The following is a 22,110-nucleotide window of genomic DNA, read 5'->3' on the forward strand; positions in this document are numbered from 1 at the left end:
GAGAAAAATGTTTCAGGCGGGAGTGATCACTAGTCATGCTACTGTAAAGTCAAGTAAAATACAGAGAACTGACCACTAGTTTTGGCAAAAGCAATGTGCTCATCTCATAATTAAGTGGAAATTTCCCAATGAATTCTATTATTACCAGCAACTTTGAAGAATAAGAGGAATTCTTTGGGAGTGTATATAAAAAAGGGGAATTAATTAAAAGGGAAATATTATGCTGTTATGGATTTAAAAATAAACAGAAACATTCATTATAAAATTTTTATTCTACTGCATTGTCATTTAAAATGACAAGAATTTAAGCAAATACCATCCAGTGTCAGAAGATATTCAGGGTGGTCATCTGCAGTATTTAGTGGCAAATTAATGACAGCAGGTTCAATTTTTTAGAAGTCAGGTTTCATTTAAGTAACAGTTAAGATAAGCTTTGTCTCTGTATATAAACATCCATTTGGCTTATACAATCCCATTTTCTCCAACTGGAAGCTGTGTAGGATCCAGTCCGACTTTCTTCATTGATACTGCGATATCAAACAAATAGTCATAACACTCACACCTATGAAAGAAAAGGCAAAAAGGACTTAAGGTCGATAGAGAAACAGAGTTATTCAAACCCAATCATCACACTTCTCCTCTCCATAAGTTAACCCTGTTCCTAGCTGGGTTAGAAATTTCTCTCAGTTTCAAGCTACATTTTTCTTATTTTGCCCCCACCATTGTTAAAACATGGAAAGGGTCAATCTTGAACCATGCAACCATATTAAATAATTCTCAGGATATAAAAGGAAAATTTAAATATACCACTTACATAAATTTAAGTTTGTTACTATGTGCCACTTTTTGAAATAAATGTAGCAAACCATTATATAACTTGGGTTTGTTCTGTTCTCCCTTCCAGCCTTAAACTCCAAGAACAAGATCTGACTCCTTTTTTGTATCAAAGTGCATAGTGCCTTTCCAAATAATAGTTCATCCAATAAATATTCCTCATTAAATGAATACACAATGCAAATCAAATATCTAGAAACGATAAAAAAAATATTTAAATTTAAATCAATTTGACCAATAACACATAAAAAAATCACACTTCATTTGAAATCTTAAGACATAGTTTGTTCTCTTTCACATTGAGTGCGGTGACTTGAACCAAATGTTCTCTGATTTATGCTTACATGGTTTTAGCCTTCTCCCACGTTTCTCCCCAGACATAGACTCCATGACGTCTGACCAGTACCGCAGAGGAGTCTGGGTATTCATTCATTGCACGAGCCATTCGTTCTTTAAGGTCCTTCTCCTCAGGCGTATTCTCAATAATGGGTACCACCAACATATCATCGTATCTACAGGATGAAACAAGCCATTTTTCCCCCCATTAAAACAAAAGCATTCATATGTAAAATTTACAGTTTTTTCAAGCAACCAGTTAGACATCCTCTTTGTATCTGGAAAGCTACTCCAAGTTATGAACAAGATGCTGCATGTTAATTCTTTGTATCTTGCACAAACATCGGTATCAAAAGATGCTTTGGGAATTTAGCAGGCATTATTCCAATCCCAAGACTAAGTGGCAGAAATTTGTATAGGTTACCAAAACCTTACAAAAAAAATTATCAAGATCATACAAGTATTTCCGTGTAGCAGAGGCAATCAAAATATATTCAACAGGAAATGGGAAATGATAGATTTCAGAATCAGAACTGAAGGAGGGATTAACAATTGAACTACTTATGAAATAGGAATTTTTCAAAGATACAAAACATTTTACTTAACTCTGTAGGACCCGAAGTGTCTCAGACCAATAAATACAGGTGTGGTCTGTGGCACTGGGTTAGCAAGAAACTTAAATAGTGCACTATTAAAGGTCTGATACCATTTCAGAACATTCTTAAGAACTTCATTTATTCCACCTTGTTTAATTAAGTACATACATGTAATGAAATTAGAATGTGTGTTTCTTTCTATTCATGTAATAATATTTAAGCAAATAACTTAATTACTGTAAAGTTTAAGTCTATCCCTGAGGTTATTTATAACCAGTCGAAACTCAGACATGTTTCCTTTTTACATGAATTTCTCTTGCCTTGGTAATAGAACATCTGCTTTTTCACTCCCTCTGTAATGGCTAAACTTAATCAAAAAGCTCTGCTGCAGCATTAACAGAAATTGCTACGTTAGGGCAGGTACAGGCTAAGTAGCTGTCATGTGTAACTTGGCCAACCAATATTATTAACAGTATGGAGTTGCTCGTTACTTCATTTAAGTAAAGTAGACATAGTTATAAAATATCCTTCAATATGGAAAGAATGAATTGCTAGTTCCAAAACTTTCCTAATATTAGCCAGGAAAACCACAAGCTTACATTTTCCTCTAGCATATGCTGAATAGCCAGACATATTTTCAGGGGCAAAATTATTTCACAGCAAAAGAAGACCTGAAAGCTAATTCAAACCAGGCCACCCACTTTAAAGCTGGAACACAAATCCTTACCAGTTAAATGAGGGACAGAGCAAGGTTAGTCCATGATCACCAAACTGTGTTCTTTCCACTCTACCATATACATGCATTTGCTTCCAAAAGGAAAGGCAAGCAATTTAAACTAGAGGCCTGGTGCACGAAATTCCTGCACTGGGAGGGGGAGGAGGAGTGGCGGGAGACGGGGGGGAGGTGAGGGGCCTGCGCCCTCTCACAGTCCAGGAGCCCTCAGGGGATGTCCGACTGGCAGTTTAGGCCTGCTCCCTAGTCGGACATCCTTAGTGCTGCCGTGGAAGCGGGAGAAGCTCCCACCACTGCCGCCGCACTTGCCAGCTGTGAGCCCAGCTTCTGGCTGAGCAGCGCTCCCCCTGTGGGAGCGCACTGGCCACCAGGGAGAAGCTCCTGCGTTGAGTGGGATCAGGCCGAAAATGGCTCTCCAACATCCCCCAAGGGGTTCCGGATTGCGAGAGGGTGCAGGCCAGGCCAAGGGACCCCACCGGTGCATGACTGGGGCCAGGGACGGATGCAGGAGGTTGGCCAGCTGGGGAGGAACCGTGGGAGGGCTCCAGGACATGTCCGGCCCACCTAGCTTAGTCCCGATCAGCCAAACCCCAATAGCAAGCTAACTTACCAGTCGGAGTGTCTGCCCCCTGGTGGTCAGTGCACGTCATAGCGAGCAGTTGAGCAGCCTTATTATATCATTAGCATATTACACTTTAATTGGTTGAATGGATAACTGGACGCTTAGCATATAAGGCTTTTATTATATAGAATATGGTAACCTCCCCTGATAAGAGCTGGATATGCAAAATTTTTTTTCTCAAGATGGACTTTTAAAAATAGAGTAGAGAATATCAGAATCCTTTCTTTCTTCATCCATGTTCCTTTACTCCTTCTTTGGAAAACTGGACTCTCAGGATTCTCCCCAAACTCTGATAAACTATCACTCCCCCTTGAGCTGCAATAATGACTGTGTTCCTGATTTCCCAGCCAGGCTCACATAAAATCACAAAGGACGTCTCAAAAACAATTGTATTCTGTAAATTCTGAAACATTCACAAGAACATACTAAATGTGAATGTTACAATACATAAGACATGGCATCTTTTAAAAAAACTCATGTCTTTTTTCTCTCACAGAATTCAAAAGCTGTCTCTTGTGTTCTGTTCCTCTACCCACCCTTTCATGTTCTTTCATTTTTATTCCTTCACCAAAGCAACCAAATACTGATGAAATTGATATCACACATAATGCCTTTCCTTCAAGACCCAGATATGGAAAAGGCAGCTATACTTTCTTTAGTATGTATACTTTCTTAATATAAATATTTAACTTTTGTAAATAGGTATTTCATGGTGCTGAGGAATGCTCTAGGCACACAATAAATATTAACTACAATCAAATCAAATTAATTTCTCAGCACACTAGTTTAAACATGTACTTTCTATTACATGCAGCAACAATAAGATATTGCTGTAAGGACATTTTATAAAAACTGGCACCCCTTTCCCCTAAACAAGGCCCTTTAGGAAATGAAGACTCAGGAGTAAGGATGCCGATACATTCAAATAAAATGCTGAGCTTGTACCCAAGCCCCAAGAACATGTCTCTTCATGTCACTATATTCTAGATGTATGAATAACTACTACATTTTTGTGGGCTAGTGAATTTATGATTTTATCTAGGCCTTTGTTCTATACTATCTATGCCACTTTCCAGGCTGAAAAATTATAAAAATATGGAGATCTACTTAATGGAAATAATTATAAAACTTTTATAAATATGAACATACTAGATGCTCAGTGCACAAAATTCCTGCACTCAGGGAGGGGGGTTCCCCTCAGCCCAGCCTGCGCCCTCTCACAGTCTGGGAGCCTTGGGGGATGTCTGACTGATGACTTAGGTGGAGTGGGCCTAAGCCATCAGTCAGACATGCTTAGCGCTGCCACAGAGGTGGGAGAAGCTCCCGCCACCACTGCTGCACTCGCCAGCTGTGACCTCAGCTTCTGGCTGAGCGGTGCTCCCCGAGCGAGCGCACTGACCACCAGGAGGCAGCTCCTGCATTGAGCATCTGACCCCTGGTGGTCAGTGTGTGTCATAGCGACCAGTCATTCCACCATAGGGCCAAAATTGGCTCTCCAACATTCCCTGAGGGGTTCCAGATTGTGAGGGGGCACAGGCCAATCCAAGGACCCCACCGGTACACAATTGGGGCCGGGGAAGGACGTGGGATGTTGGCCAGCCAGGGACGGACCGTGGGAGGGTTCCAGGGCGTGTCCGGCCTGTTTCATTCAGTCCCGATCAGCCGAACCCCAGCAGTAAGCTAACCTACTGGTCGGAGCATCTGCCCCCTGGAGGTCAGTGCATGTCATAGCAAGCAGTTGAGCGGTCTTAGCATATCATTAGCATATTACACTTTGATTTGTTGAACAGCCAACTGGATGACTGGACACTTAGCATATTAGGCTTTTATTATATAGGATTCTAGAAATACAAAATCAAATAAAAATGAAGTGAAAACTTTTGCGGGGGCTGAAACTTCCTGCAGACATAGTGAAGGTGGGGATACCTTGCTCTCTGGGTGCTTCAGTGTAGGGACATAATCTTTCCATCTCTACAGAAGTCTCAGTCAAGGTCTTGTCATTTCACTCTGACAATCATTTCATTATTCATGTTGCTAATCATTTACCAAGGCTGCAGTGAAAGGGGTTGGGGGAGGCATCTGATCTGTGTCACTAAGAAGAGATCTGGAAGTATAATATCAAGTGGGGTATTACTGAACACAGATTCCACAACATCTCATTAAATGCATTAAAAAATCAGTAGCCTGTTTATAAAAAAAAAAGGAAAAATGCTTTTCAAATTTTTTAAGGAAAAGTAGAGAAGAAAATACCTATAACACCCTCCCGAGGTACACTTCCTTATTCCTTTTATCATCTCTTGATGTGTAATTTTAAACTCCTGTCCTGGAAAGAGAAGGGTGGCCATGACCGCGGCTTTAGAGTGGGTGTGAATCACTGCGCCTGCTCCTGGGGAGGAAAGAAAAGTCACATGTGAGGTGAAAGCTTAATTATACCTTAAAATTAAGAAAAAATACACACATGCACACACCCACGCGCGCGTGCAAACGCACATTTATATATGCACTTGTTGTTCTAGGTATGGAATAAGGTGGCAGCAGGTAGTAAGGTAGGAGGGAGGGAGGAAAATAGAAATACTAATAGAGGAGTCAGAAAGCAAAAAAAAATTACACTTTCCCCAGCCTCAGAACAATTCCTTATATTTTACATGTGCCCATGAACTATCTCTTGGATGGTCTGAAGTGCAGCTATAATGATCATGGAGATACTACTATCACCTACTTAGGACTTCCTATGTGCCAGGCACCCACTTAGGGATCCCCTTTTTATGTTATCTCTTCACATCATCACAATCACCACGAGGTCACCATTTAATGGTCAGTGGAAACTCGGAGAAGTTAAAAAACGTGCCCATGGTTCATGGACAGTAGGAAAAACACTTGAATTTGAACCCAGGACCACCTGACCCCTGATCACCAAGTTAGGCCTCATAGCACAGGACGTACCTTGGTAGCATAAGGGTTGACTTTAAGGCATAGATGTAATGAAATTACGTACAGAGGACTTGTATATTATAAGAGTCAGTAAGTTTATTTAGCTTTTATGCTAGGAAAGCTTCATGCTGTGAGAAGCTACTCCTTCAGTTCTATCCTCTCAGTCAGAGCTGACAATGTTCAGGAACAGAGAGCAAGGTGACTTACTCAATGCTGATTTCATGAAAGCAAAGTTCTATGACTTCACTGCTGTGGCTGAGCCAGTACTTCAGTTATCGTTTCCTATTTTCACAATGTCCTCTACGTTCAACCTTTATAGGCTGTTTTCTATCACAACTTTGGGGAATGAAAATAAGACTCCTATTTTTATCACACAGTACATTTTTCAAAAGGAGATTTACTTCTACTACAAGTTCCTGGAGGTATAACTCCAAACTGAGAGTGGGAACCTGATTGCAAACATAATCTTTAGTCAACTTGACAATCTACTAGAGTCCCACAGATCTGGGTTGGAATTCTGGACCCAAAATGCTCACTAGTTGTCTTCTCATCAGTAAAATGGACTAATAATAGACCTTCCACATAGACTGCTGCGAGGACTGAAGGGGTTAACACATTGAAAGTTTGGGTATGTAGTAGATACCCAAGAAATGTTAACTGCAGCAATAATTGGCATTATTTTTTTTAATATATTTTATTGATCTTTTACAGAGAGGAAGGGAGAGAGATAGAGAGTTAGAAACATCGATGAAAGAGAAACATCGATCAGCTGCCTCCTGCACATCTCCTACTGGGGATGTGCCCACAAGCCAGGTACATGCCCTTGACCGGAATCGAACCTGGGACCTCTCAGTCCACAGGCCGACGCTCTATCCACTGAGCCAAACCAGTTTCGGCAATCGGCATTATTTAGGGGAGCCTACTCTGGAAATATTCTTTATATCCAATACGTTTCTGCCTACCTCTCATAGTGTAAGCATTCATAAAAAGAGGAGTGCACTGGCTTTTTCTTAGATTCTTATATGATGGAGGTCCGCTTATGTCACGTTCATTGATGTCACAAACAAACATGTCTTCAGGCTATTTACAGAGAGCAAAAAAGAAAAAAAGTTTACACAATATCATCAGAAATGTCCCCTTTCTTATGTATACAGGGGCGGGGGAAAGTAGATTTATAGTTGTGAATATGAAAAAGAGTTTATTCTTGTATTATTATTTATTAATTATTGTACTATCTTTGTATTATAAATGTAAACCTACTTTTGCTCATTCCTGTATATAGTATACACTCACATGCAGAGTGATATAATTACACATATTCAACTCATAATTTTAAATATTCATATAATTGTAATTTCTCTCAAAAATTTTACCCATTTTAAGAATAAAAAATATTTTACAGTAATGAAAATATTCTAAAGAAAGCTAAAAAGAAAAAAATCTCCCTTTAAAATCCGAAGAAGAAACTGATATGGAATATTTAACATGTATGCAATGATGTTGCTGTCATTTCATCAATTTAGTTCTCAATTTAGCCCTGTAATTTCACAACTATATTTCAGAGAGACTATATAAAGAAACCATTATCCTAAAATGGGTGTTATAATTTCATAATATAAAAGGAAGAATACTACAGAGTAAAATTTTCTTATTCCAAGATGCTTAATAGGCACTCCCAGATGTTAATCTCAATAAGGTATATTATTCTGAAAGTTGTAAGGAATTATGTAGGGCCACAGACATTTCCTAGTAATGTGTGCATATTTCTGACTTGTCACTTTCATTTTTCAGGTGTATTACAAACGACAAACTACAGGGTTTGTTACAAATGTTTTATTAATGAAGCATTATGCCACAGACAGATGTTAAGTATTATGTGGTTGTTTTAAATAGATTTTAGGTATTATTCTAGCATTAATACTTTTGAAATAAGTTTTACGACTTTAAATTGGAATCGCTTTGCCATCATTAAATAGAAATCAGCTTCACACATTTGAGACCATCAACCTGATTATCCTACTAGCCTGATGAAGATGGTGTTATAGTGCTACAATGTTAGCATCCCTTTTTATTATGTGACTTAAGATTGTGCTGTTCACTTTTGCCCTCTAGAGGGTGAATGAGGATTCAAACCATCTGATTGCATGGAGGACACTTGGGACCTTAAAAAAAATTAATGGCAACTCAACAAATGTTTGTTGATTAGTTATTTAAATTATCACCATATTACCACCTTTCAAAACTAACATTTCTTTTATAACTAATTCCATTTCACAAAACAATAGTTAGGTAGAGAAGAAAAGACGTCTGGGTTTAAAAAGAACCCTTTGCCATACCTGAATCCGTTCCTTTTGCACTCCTGAAGGAGCAATGTAGATTTCATTGCTGGTAACACAAAATATAGAAATTGGTATTTAATTAACTCTATTGCTCTGCTTTTGCACAAAGAAAAACATATCCTTGCAGTCCAATCATTAATGTTCTGCATAAATGAAGTCATACAAGTAGCAGCTTGATTTAATTAATGGTATAGGTCATATAGAAAGAATACCAAATACTTTAATGCTTTTGTAATGCTGGTGACAGCGTAAAATGTTGATAGTTGCGTTAGTCTTCTATATTTTTTATGTGTATTTCTTTCCATGGGGCAAAATCATTGGTAATCAGGCTTTTATCTGGGTTGGAGAAATACAATCTGAAAACACAAGTCCTAATTGTGAATCTTGAAGCATGAATGAGCAGAGTTTATCCTAGCATATGTGGAATGCAGTTATTCTAAAATCCAATCAGGAGAAAACATGCTCACTAGGAGTAGATGTCCGTCCCTCTGGCACGCTCTCATTAGAAAACATGAAGCTCAGAGACCTCTGCTGGACAGTTCGTTAAATTACAGGTTATTAAACTGCAGCATTAACAGGGCTACTTTTGGGGTGAAACAGTATGCTCCCTGTTTGAAAAACATATCTACCTTAAGAAAATATTTGGAAATAAAAGCTAAAACAAGTGCAAAAGTTACAAGTGTAAAAGGCATGGCTACATCTGGAGATCGCTCTGTTATAGGATGTTGTGCTATACCCTATCCTTCACAAGGTGCTCTCAAATTTGATTTGGAAATTAATCTCAAAGTCTTCTCTAAATTCTCTCCCCCACTCAAGAAAGATCCTTTGGCTCATTTATCAGTTTCAGTGGCTTCCAGAGGGTATCAGAGTGGCCAGACATACAAGTGAAGGAAACACATGCATGCTCTAGCTCAGGGGTGGGCAAACTTTTTGACTCGAGGGCCACAATGGGTTCTTAAACTGGACCGGAGGGCCGGAACAAAAGCATGGGTGGAGTGTTTGCATGAACTAATATAAATTCAAAGTAAACATCATTACATAAAAGGGTACGGTCTTTTTTTTTTAGTTTTATTCATTTCAAACGGCTCCTCTAGCTTCTGCCCCTGAAGCATGGACACTGAATAAATACTAACTGTTTCATAGTGAAAATGAGGACGACAGCCTCTATTGAATCCAGCTGTCAAAGTTGGGGTCACTAGTAAACCTACAGACTTGGGACTGATGAAGATGTAAGGAAATGAAAGGTTTTTTAATGGCCCACTGGTAAATTAAGGTCTAGAAAATAAAGGCCTGGTCTGATCATGGATGGCAGTGAAATCCAAAGCACATTCAAACATCTGTTTTCACCAAGTAGCTAGTGCTTTAGAGCTTCATTGCATAAGAACCATAGAGTGCCATTCCTCTAGAGCAGCGGTCGCCAACCTTTCGGACCTCGAGGACCATTGGGACCAGTGGTTGGCGGTTGGCGGCCGCTGCTCCAAAGGTTTCCTTAAACCAGGGTCGCCATCCTTCCGGACCTCACGGACCACCAGTGGTCTGCGGACCACCGGTTGGCGACCACTGCTCTAGAGCAGGGGTGGGGAACATCCAGCCTGCGGGCCTTAGAGAGCCCGGGAAATCATTTGGTCTGGCCCTGCCAAGGCATGAGGGGTGAGTTAATTAAATGTTTGACCAAGTATAGTAGGCTAGTTTTTAAGTAGATAATTTTGTATGGCCTGCAAATGATGTCATAAATATCCAAATGGACCTTGGCAGAAGAAAGGTCCTCCCCATCCCTGCTGTAGAACTAGTGGGAGTGGGCAGGGGGTGACACAGTTAAGTGGGGCCCTTTACAACTACCAGGGATCCAAATATTTTGTCCTGTGTCACATGGAAGAAACTCTAGAATCATGCGTGGTATGGAGTCCAATGACCCCCAGTGGGAAGTGGACTGGCAGGTCTTCTTATGTGGGAGAAACTTAGGCAGTCCTGGGAACAGAGCCAAGTAAAGTACAAAACAGTCTGCTGGTAAATAAAACCCATCCACAAAGTAGGAAAACCCAGGGTATTTATCCTGTTTATTCAAGTGATTTGGTATACCAAGCCTGTTTTTAGTACTGCCTTTGTAAAAAGGAAATTAGTTTAGACTTTGGTCAACATTTTTCATTAAAAGATTAGGTAAATAGATTTTAGAAAAAAATATTTTTACACCTACAAAGGAGATATCTGGATAAAAATGCAAAGATGACAGAGCTTTTATCTTAGGAGGGAAATATGCCAAAGACTAAAAGTGAAGTATTTACTTGGTGCTGTAAGCCACAAACAAAAAGCATTTTAAATTTCAAGGTATTAAGTTTTGGAATTTACTTCTCTAAACTCCCTGCTCTTTCTTAAGTGTAAAGCAGACAGACAAAACTCAAGAGTCCATAATACATCTATTTTTATTTATTGTCTAGTCATTTGAATCTTACTATGCCTTAATTATTTTGTCCATATATGGGTTTATCAACTTTAAGTCTAATAGCATGCAACAGGATTAGTATCTCTGACATATAATATTACAGCCGAGAAAACAGGAAATGCTAAATGTGAATGGTAGGACCCAACCTAAACACAATGGCTTCTGAGTATCTTAGGATTACCTTGCTCACTGTCATTTTCTTGGTCCTCCATTTCCTCCTTCTGATTTAATTCTTATATGTGTCTTAAGCTCTTTTACATACATCTTTTGGTATCACACATCAGTAGCATAATCTGGAATAGTATCAGCCAAACCTTGGAATCAGTAAATAATTTTATATTCCTAAAGAGCTTATTGTCAGTATTTCTGTAGAAACATAATCTATTGGGTGTGTATTTCATTCCTAAGCATCAGACAAAGAAAACCAAACTTTCCCTAATAACATGAGAATAATATTGCTGACAAAGTAGTTGATGTGGGCTTCTGAAGTCATTTAAGTATCAGGAAAAAATGGAATATTTTTAGTACAAATTACTTATTTTACTATGTAAGGCACAAATTTAATAAGATTCCAAATACAGGACCAGAAAATTGTGGCTGTTTCCACTTATGAACCCCAGGAGGAGCTCCTCAGCCATTAAGAATCTAAGACAAATTTTCACAACGCAACTTTCCTACAAATAGACTGTAGTGCTATAAAAGCCACTGAATTTTTAAAAGATGTGAGTATTTTAGGGTGAGAACACAACTCAGTATATGGATTAGTAAAATTCTTCTAGGAAGAACATAGTCTTTTATGTCTATACTAGAGGCCCGGTGCACAGATTCGTGGACTGGTGGGGTCCCTCGGCCTGACCTGTGCCATCTCGCAATCTGGGACCCCTTGGGGGATGTCAGAGGCCCAGTGCACAGATTCAGCCCAATCCCCGCAGGCCAGGCCAAGGGACCCCACCGATGCACGAATCCGTGCACCAGGCCTCTAGTATGCATATAAGATCTTTGGTTAATCTCTTCCTGCCTTCCCCCTTCCCTCTTCCCTCTGAGATTCATCAGTCTGTTCCATGTTTCCATGCCTATGAGTTGAGTGTCTGCCCCTTGGTGGTCAGTGTGCGTCATAGCTACCAGTCGAATGGTCGCTTAGGCTTTTTTATATATATAGGTATATATTTTTAAAACCCTCTTTAGATTTGCAGTGACCCTTTATCTGCATTCTATTTTTAACTTTTCTTTCTTTCTTTTTTCTAAAGAGCCAGTTAAAAATGGTTATTTTAGCTCAATTTGGTAGAAAGCTCTATTTTGTTCTATGCCCACGAACAAATATTACCATGAACACAAACTACTTCTGCCTATACAAATAAAAAGTAGTTACCTAAGGGCAATGCTTAGAATAATACAGCTGAGAAACCAATGCTAGGACTCAACTCCTAAATGCATGAAATAAGAACAAATGTTGTTTTCATAGGACTTTGCTAGAATCAGGTCATCTCAAAAGTTTTGGCAAAAGAACCCAAAAGCCTGCCCAATGCTGACTTCACACATTGGTACTGGGTTGATGGTAAGGAAAGAGGCATAGATGAATGTTCGATGCGCCACACGGAATGTGACCTTCCCGGACCGAGTGCATCCCCCACACAGAACTGTTGACAGTGGTTGACTAAGACCCCTGCTGTTACTTCCCACACTTCAATTACTATTTCATGAGCTCCTCGGTAATTTGAATCAGATGAGTTACAATGGCATCATCTCATCTTGCAGTGTGCCATAAAATCCCTTTTGTTCCAAATGTCTTGACTATATTTTACATCTCATTTCTTTCACACAACACCGTCTCCTAGTAATGCTATATATACTCAATATCATATAAATGTTGTAGTAATCCAATTTTGTTAAAGTAAGTGAATTACAGTAAAAAAATAAATCAAGTTACTCAGTTTAACAGTCAGCCTCCAGACAATAATATTCTTAACCATTTCAGGAGAAAAAACACTTGAGAGAATGAGATTCCTTAACCTCTCTTTTCATTGTCAGTAAGTTGCTTATTTCTTCATCCTCTTGGAGGAAAGACACTGAATAATCGAATGAAGTATTATAAAATATTCATTCCTCCTGTTTCTAGTTCAGAAGCTCTTGTTTTGTCCTGCGCCTCATGGGCCATCAGGTGCTACCTCCATTAATAATGATACATGTGCTTGGAAAGGCATATTGCCTTTCTTTTGACTCAATAACATGTAATTTTCAGGATTTCGAGTTAGTAATCTGTATTTAAGTGGCTTTAAAATATGTATCTGGACCTTTAAGACACAGCCTGTCTACCCTGGCAATTCCAGACATAGGAACATACCTGGCAGCATGGCATTTAAGGTTGGTACTCCAAACACCGAGGACCAGATTATTCTGGTTAGAAACTGTGTTCCCAAATCCTTAGGTATTTATTATATTACAACTTGGGCATACTTGTTCCATTCTGTTACGCAAATATCTACTTCTCCAGGTGGAAATGAAATACCTTCAGTGTCACATAAAACTGCATCAGTTGTTCTTTGGACATATGTGCATTAGGCTCCCCATGGTCTACTTCTACGAGGAATTCCCAGAAATGAAACCAGCCGAAAACTTACCCATGCTTCAAGCTAATTCCTCCTCCAGTCCCAGTGACCCAGCCCAAATGGTAAAACTGTTTGCACAGCTCTGGGATCAGGTATCTTGGGTGTTCCTTGTCCTTAAAAAGAGGAACATGATTTTTTAAATAGACATTATTTTATCAAGTCACTATTGTAGCTGGTATCTCTATTAATAAGCCAATTTAAGGAAGTTTAAGAAAAATCTACCACAGAGAGGGTATTATCAGAGAGAAAACTATTATAAAACATGCTTTGTTTTTAGTTTTCAGAAAGTGGATCTATTATATTATTTGGAATTATTCAGAATAAGGCCTACAGTCCATTACTGAAACAGGCTGCAAGAACAAAGTGGGGAAATGTCCAGTATACAGTATATCACGAAGTGTCTATTGAGATGGCTGAAATAAAAAAAAATCTAGTGTTGAAAGGAACATGCTTGTCATCTAGCGAATTTCTTTACACAAAGCAATTCAGGAAGGCCCTATATATAGGATATACTATAACAGCTATATGTTCATATTCTGTGTGTTGGTTCAATTTTTTCTATTGACTATATTATTTTCTTTTAGTATAAAAACAATATATACTCATTATGAAATATAAAGTCAAGAAAATAACATAGAAACCATTTACTCAGAAACAATCACATTTCTATGAAGATAGGCGTGCTCAGGAAAATATATATGTTCAATTGGGATGACTGAGCCTTATTTATTTATTTTTATTGAGGTATAACTGATATACAACACATTAGTTTCCAGTGTATAACATAATTATTTGATATTTCTATATACTGTGAAATAATCAGCACAATAAGTCTAGTTAAAATAAGAGCCTTATTTTTATATAAGTCTAATAATTGCTTTTTTAGGGAAAAGCACACCAATGTTTCCCCCTGTTTTTAAAAGTTAAAATTAATGAAACAAAAATAAAGAAATACAATGAATCCCATTTTTGGCAGCATGATATACAGCCTTAACTTTGAAAACAACTAAAATGCTGCATAAATTATTTTTTAAAATATTTCAAAATAAATTGTTGAGCTGTCAAAAAAGTAAGGTCTCATACTAGTAGAGGCCATAAAAGAAATGAGAATACCCTGAGCTGGTGGCTCAGTTGGTTGGGCAATGTCCTGTGCATTGAGAGGTCACCATCTCGATTCCTTGTCAGGACCCATGCCCAGGTTGCAGGCTTGATCCCCAGTAGGGGCGATAGATGCAGGAGGAAGCCAATCAATGTTTTCTTCTTTCTCTCTCAAATCAATAAAAAACATATTAAAAAAAAGAGAGAAAGAAATAACAGTAAGTCTACCTGAAAGGAAAGTGAGTTCCAAAGCCATTATTTCCCTGAAGGTATTTGCAGAACTCTGGTGACCTTGAGCTTCAATTTTGATAGCTAAGCAAACTGCTAGAAACAGATAAAACCTAGGGCATGCCCAAAATACGGCATCTAACAGAAAATTGCTATATACACAAGAAACTCCAAGGGGTTATTCCCTCTATCTAAAATAGACCCACTGAGCAGCAAAGCACAGCTAGGAAGCTTGCCTACAAAATCTTGGTACTGGGTAAAAAGGATGAAAACATCTTTGAATCCAAATTATTGTTGAACAGACTAAATTTTCAGCTACTTAACTGGATTTCTGAAATCATAGTTTTTCACACTCACCTTTTAATATTAGATATACACATTTTATTTTAAGTAAGTATTATAAACTAGAGGCCCGGTGCACGAAAATTCATGCACTGGTTGCGGGGCGGGTCCCTCAGCTCGGCCTGTGGCCTCTCACAGTCCAGGAGCCCTCAGGGGACATACTTAGCACTGCCACTGAGGCTGGAGAGGCTCCTGCTACCGCTGCTCTGCTTGCCATCCATGAGCCCGGCTTCTGGCTGAGTGGCGCTCCCCCTGTGGAGTGCACTGACCACCAAGGGGCAGCCCATGCGTTAAGTGTCTGCCCCCTGGTGGTCAGTGCGTGTCATAGCAATCAGTCGTTCTGACGTTTGGTTGATTTGCATATTAGCCTTTTATTATATAGGATGATAATTTGATGGAATAGATTCAAAATATAAAATTAAGAACATGGGAATACTGACATACTTTTAAGTTCTGATCCAACATATGTCTTAGGAGTAAATGGACATACATTCAAATCCACATTACATAATTTTATGCTTACATGACTTTGAGTTTCAGTTTACTGATCCATAAAACGAGAACATTGTGAGAGTTAAAATGAGATCAAATGAATATAAAGCACCCAGCACAATATGTGACACAGTCAATGTTAGTTTCCTTCCCATTTTAATGAGTTAAAAATTCTTGAATTAAAATGAATAGTCAAGCTATGTTGGTTTTTTACATCTGTCCTTACTAAATCTAGCCAAGTTATCCATACCCTGTATAATTTGCTATTTCCTTTTTTAGAGATACAAATGTTATTTTAATTATATAGTAAAGTACAGCTAATGAGAAGACTCCTGTAGTTTTCCAATCCTTAGAACCACCCATTTTCACAGCAAGTTACAAACATTATAGAAAATGGTCTGTTATTAAGGGTCTCCCTTTGCCCTTTTGTCTTTTCCAGTACTGAGGTATTATAGCAATTAGCCAGCTTCGTTCTACAGGAATAACAATGAGAAGCCAGCTGTTGTTAATGCAATTTCATTCAATCGTTCAAACCCACAAAATTACAATTTCAAGAAGAATAAGCACTTAGCAGGGGAACCAACAGAGACATATTTGGTAAAAATGCAATCATTTAAGTTGTCCAAACTAAAAATCAGAATATATATTTTTAACAAGAATTGACAGGAAGGAAAGATTTAGTATCTAGTTTTCCCCTGAATGTTAATGACATAACTTGTCTATTATTGTTACATCTGGTTTTCAAGTAGAATAAGAATTTAGAAGGACATATCTTAAGATGGATTACAATCAACTGCTTAGAGTAGAGGTCCTACTCTAAGCGAGGGAGGAACATTTACCAGTATACAGTGTTTTGTATATATTAAAGACATTAAAGTCTAAGGTTTCTGAATCAGGATTTTCTTTTTCCAATTTTTCAATCTAGCTTTTTAAGGAAATCAACCTCAATTGTCACTGAGATACCTGACAGCCAACCATGGCTCTAATCCCTTCCTCTACTTTTTGTTTCACTCTCAGCATAGTAGAGGCTTGTATTGCTCAGACAGGTTTTCTTGGGGACTCTAATACAAATGTAAAATAAACCTGTGTTAAGGATATTATTTAACTCATCAATTAATGAGGGAACCAGAAAGATGTCACAACTGCTACCACAATTCAACTTTCATCTCTATGAACAATACTCATCTGCACTGCTGTCAGTAATCTACAATTCAGAGTTGTAAAATAGCTCAAAGATGGCCCAAGTCAGCTAGCGACCTCTTTTGCTCATTTCAGTCTTTACAATTTTTCCTGACACTGGCCTCAGGAAGGGACTGGATGCAGACAGAGCAAAACTGTCAGCATTGTCTGTCTCTGGTTTTTGCTGCTTTCTGCACATTTGTTTCATTGTCCGCTATGTGCATATTGGTTTTCTTTGCAACATCACCTCCACTCAAAGCCCGTTGCCACACTTAAAAACTCTTCTTCACATTAGACAAGCCCTAACTAGAAATCAGAAGACCCTAAGGCAAGTCAGTGACCCTTTCTGTGTATCAGTTTCTTTATATTAATAATTTGGACCAGTGATTCTCAGACTAGTGAGGTTCAAGATCAGTAGTTGTATTTTTAAATTTTAGGGACTGAGATAAGGTTGCCAAGTGATAGCATTAATTATACTTAACAATTACTATCACCTTCTTTCAAAAATAAAGTACATTTTTTAAAATGTATTTTTATTGATTTCAGGGAGGAAGGGAGAGGGAGAGAGAGATAGAAACGTCAATGATGAGAGAGAATCATTGATCAGCTGCCTCCTGCACGTCCCCTACTAGGGATCGGGCCCGCAACCGGCATGTGCCCTTGACCAGAATCAAACCTGGGACCCTCCAGTCCACAGGCAGACGCTCTATCCACTGAGCCAAACCAGCTGGGGTAATAAAGTACATTTTTAACATAAGAAAAGTAGAAAGGATAATCTCAGAATGAAAGCCAATCCTTAAAATGAAATGTAATTAATTTTGTGAACTTCACTCTTTCATTGTCCTTATTTTGGAGCAGTTGAGTAAAAATTCTCTCAGAGACTGCTATCTGGGGAGGATTAAGATGATCTTTTCCTATTTGGTCTCCTTGCCTACGATTTCTCCTTCTCCAGCTTACCCTTCACTCTACTATTAGTACTAAAATAATAAACTATTTTGATCATTGAACTCCGCTCCTTACATCATCAAATGGCAAAACACTCCCTCTTCAGTCTAAGTCCTTCTGCTTTCTTGCCCTAATTCAACTTTTCAAATATTTCCACTTTTTTTACATAAATTTCCCAGTCTTATTCAACCTAGCTGTGGATGTCAACCATCAGGAAGGCTCTTAAAGACCCCCTGGTGTTCACACCATGGTATATAGTTCCTCTCCTACACTGTACCAGGGTTGGTCTGTATGCCCAACAGACTACTGCCGAATGGTACTATATCACTTGGGATTAGGCTATAAGACTATAGCTTCCATCTTGGTTGTCCTCTCTCCTTCAGTTCACTTGGTGCTCGAGATACTCAGACAGCCTATGCAAAGGCCGCGTGGTGAAGAACTGAGACCTGTGGTCAAAAATCAGTGAGGAACAGAGGCCTGCCAACAACTACATGAGGGGCTTGGACACTCACTCTAGCTGAAGTCAAGTCTTGAGATGAACTGTAGCTCCAGCCGACAGCCTGGCTGTCAACTCATGACAGACCCTGAGCCAGAACCTCAAACTAAACTCTCCTGGATTCCTAAGCCTCAGAAATTGGGACACCCAATGTTTGTGTTTTAAGCTTAAGTTCTGGGATACTTGTTATGCAGCAATAGGTAACTAAGACATTTTCTTGCCAGCCAAGAATACTTTGTCTTTGCACTGTTATTGCTTATGCTGGATCTCTAATAATCCCAGCTCTAGCTGCCAGATTCCTGCTTGTCAGCCTTTACACCAGGGCCCCTACCCACTTCACCTATATTCCTTCTCTCATGATAGCAAGGATCACTCCTTCCTTGGACTCTGTGACACAGCATTTGCTCTATGTACCTTTCTTTTGGTATTAATTATGGAGCCCTCTCATTCATTCATTCATTCATTCATCCAGCAACTTTTACGGAAGGCCCCAAAGAAATGAATACGAGGAAAATAAAATTCTTATCCTTGAGGAACTCACAATCTGGTAAAGAAGTTAACAGTTATGAAGTGACAAAGCAACATACAATACAAGCTGGTCCTGGGCATTGCGGGAGCAGAAAGCTCTGGGTGGGAGGGAGCAGTAGTTAGGAAAAGCTTCATACAGGAGGGGACGGGTGTGCTAAGTCTTAATGGACTGGGAATAAGCTGGGTAGGTACAGAGAGAACTCCAGTAGTTGGAAGTGGTTCTAAATTAGGTTCTGTGGAATGGAGGGGAGAGGGAGGCAGATGCACAGGAGTTTGGACTTTATGTTCTAGGTACTTGAAAACCACTGAGCAGTTTTAGATAGAGGACATGACCAGATCTTGGGTTGGCAACATTTCTACAGTGGCAGTGAAGCATAGTAACCTCCATCTTGTATAAAAACTGCTGTTTGAAATTCTCTGCTATTGTTAGATAGTCCCTTGTTCTGTAAACTCTGTCATTTTTAGACAGTCTCTTATTCTATGAAATAACTGTTTTAGTTTGAATAACAGAAAAAGATAAAAACTTAACTGTGTGACCTTGCAAGCTAGCCATCTAATGTAATGGACTAATACTGGTGATAATTCCCATATTCTTATGCCAAATGTTTGTTCTTTATGTATCCAAGATTACCAACTGCCTGTAACAATAACTCACACAGAGCTCTTTGTAAAATCTGCAAAGAAGCTCAAAAGATATAAATGCAGGAAACTTCCTGTGTGACTTCGCTCAGCGATTTGGAAGAAACACCTCCCTCCTAATTAATTGGCTCATTAAGGCGTCTTGTGTCTCACTCGCTGATTTACGATACAACAGCAGTGGAAAGAAGAGGATGAAGGTGGTAAGAAGCAAGCAAGGAAGCAAGAGACCAGACCAGTAAGGAAGCCGTGGAAAGAGTTTGTAAAGGAAATTGCAAGGAAGTGATGGTGGAGATGGACTTGGAAGGTATTTTAGAAGTTAAAAAGAAAGGATTAACTTTGGGTGAGAACACTGAAGAAAACTCAAGGTCATTTGTGAAACAGGCTTGGGCAGAGGATGAGGATAGATGGTGAGGTTTGGGGGTAGCCACTTAGGGGGACGTGAGAGGAAGCTCCCCCGAGGCCCGCCTGAGGTGCTCAGAGGCTAGCAGTAGGACATCAGAATACCTGGAGAGAAACTTCAGGGGTTCAGAACAGGCCTCCCCAAGATGTGCCACGTTGGCACCAGAATAATTTTGAGCGGAAGCCAATCGAGACCCTGCAGACTCAAGAGAAACATTTATTTCTCCCTTAGAGAATTTAAAGTTGGGGCCTTGCCCATAAGCGTTATTACCAGAAATAACTTTTCATGACCTGTTTATAAGGCAGGGTAAGCTTCTAATTACAGTGGGGCCTTGACTTACGAGTGTCCTGACTAATGAGTTTTTTGAGATACCAGCTGTCTCTTGGCTGATTTTTTGCATTGAGTTGACAGAGTAATTTGAGTTAATGAGCTCCTTAACGAGCTCGGTCTTGGAACGAATTAAACTCGTAAGTCAAGGCCCCACTGTACTTAACATCTGCTCTTCTTATTCTAAGAATGACCTTCCTCTACACTCTGAAGCTCCATGGCATCTTACCTTAACTCAGAAAGTCAACTCTGCCTCATTTTACCTTTCTGTCTCTGAACCTCTCGCGTATGGTGGGGGAGGTGCTCTGGCTCTTATGTATATGGGGTTCCCTTATGTACTACGTAATTTAATTTGGTTATTTTCTCTTATTAATCTGTCTCATGTTAATTTAATTATAGGACCAGCCAAAAGAACCTAGAAGGGTAGAGGAAAAGCTCACCTCCCCAAGTATTTCACAAACTCTCTGGCTGGTTATTACTTTTTAATTGGGACCTTCAGCCTTAAGAAAGAATAATGGGGGAGGGAAGAGGGGGCTAATTTGATCTCTGCTTCATAAGCAAGGTTTCTCACAATGTATGGAAGTTGTTTATTTGCCTGGTATTCCTACACCTTAGGCCAGTGGTTGATAAACTCATTAGTCAACAGAGCCTAATATCAATAGTACAATGATTGAAATTTCTTTTGAGAGCCAAATTTTTTAAACTTAAACTATATAGGTAGGTACATTGTTATTAACTTAATTAGGGTACTCCGAAGGCTTAGGAAGAGCCACCCTCAAGGGGCCAAAGAGCCGCATGTGGCTAGCAAGCCGCAGTTTGCAGACCACGGCCCTAGGCCATCTGTCTTAATCATCACTGCACCAATGAGCACATAGGTGCTCCATAAAATTGCTGCATGTGTCTAAGTAAATGAAAAGCATACACAGTCCCAGGGTGGATTTTTCCTTTGACCTAATTTAGGGCAGAATCGTGTCTATGGCCATCTCATCATCACTCTAAACCAGTGGTTCTCAACCCTCCTAATGCCGAGACCTTTTAATACAGGTCCTCATGTTGTGGTGACGCCCTCAACCATAAAATTATTTTCGTTGCTACTTCATAACTGTAATTTTGCTACTGTTATGAATCGTAACGTAAATATCTGATATGCAGGATGTATTTTCATTGTTACAAATTAAACATAATTAAACCATAGTGATTAATCACAAAAACAATATGTAATTATATATGTTTTTTCCGATGGTCTTAGGCGACCCCTAGTCCGACCCCCATAGGGGTCGCGATGCACAGGTTGAGAACCGCTGCGAGTCTAAACTGAGGCAGAAAAACTGCTCAGAGGGAAGGTGCTGGCTACCGAGGCACAGCTCCAGTCCAGGCGAAGGTTCCCCGTGTGCCTAGGCCCTAGGGCGTGCTTTGGGAACGTCCGGCTGGTCGCCATGGCGCACAGGGACGCCAGAGAGCTCAGTCTTTGCTCCAGTTCACTTCAGGGCTGCAAGTTTCCGCGACTGGCCTGTCTTCCTGATGATAATGATAAGCTGCTTTGAAACACACACTGAAGACTCTCCTCCGTTATTTTTCCTTTCCTTAACGTTTCAGGTGCCCAGCTCCCGCTGTAGGACACAGCCCAGCCACGGGAGCGGCGCGAGCCTGCAGGTCGCCCGGTAGAGCGTGGGCTGCAGCGCGCGGGGGTCGCGTGGGGATTGCGCCCCAGCCGCCCGGAAGCCTCCGCCGCGTCCCCCCCATCGCCTCGCCTCCTCGGAATAAAAGGCACTGGCGGCCCCGCCCCTACCTGCGCGCCGCTTCGCCGCCGGCAACAGTCTCCCTCCAGAGCGGGACCGTCAGACATGGCCCAGACTAAGGGGACCAGGGGCCTTCAACCAATATTCGCGCGCCCTTGCTCCCAGCGACCCGCCTGGACGACCGAGGCGAGATCTTAAATACAATCAGGCGGATCTGAGGACAGCACAGGGGCGGGGCGAACCAGGCGAGGGGCGGGCCT

The 22,110-nt window shown here is 40.0% G+C and overlaps 1 protein-coding gene across 1 annotated transcript; it reads right to left on the reverse strand.

Annotated features, from left to right (window-relative positions):
- Positions 1 to 255: 255 nt before the first annotated feature.
- Positions 256 to 22,060, reverse strand: APIP (APAF1 interacting protein). Its single transcript, XM_081098385.1, has 7 exons — positions 21,901 to 22,060; positions 13,450 to 13,550; positions 8,389 to 8,437; positions 7,015 to 7,132; positions 5,372 to 5,507; positions 1,179 to 1,346; positions 256 to 562 (listed from the first exon to the last, which is right to left on the reverse strand). Exons 1-7 carry the CDS (start codon positions 21,955 to 21,957, stop codon positions 463 to 465), a joined length of 729 nt encoding a protein of 242 aa, XP_080954511.1. The 5' UTR covers positions 21,958 to 22,060; the 3' UTR covers positions 256 to 462.
- Positions 22,061 to 22,110: the final 50 nt, after the last annotated feature.

This window comes from Myotis nattereri (genome assembly GCF_964212035.1).
Source record: "Myotis nattereri genome assembly, chromosome: 9".
Lineage (NCBI taxonomy): Eukaryota > Metazoa > Chordata > Mammalia > Chiroptera > Vespertilionidae > Myotis > Myotis nattereri.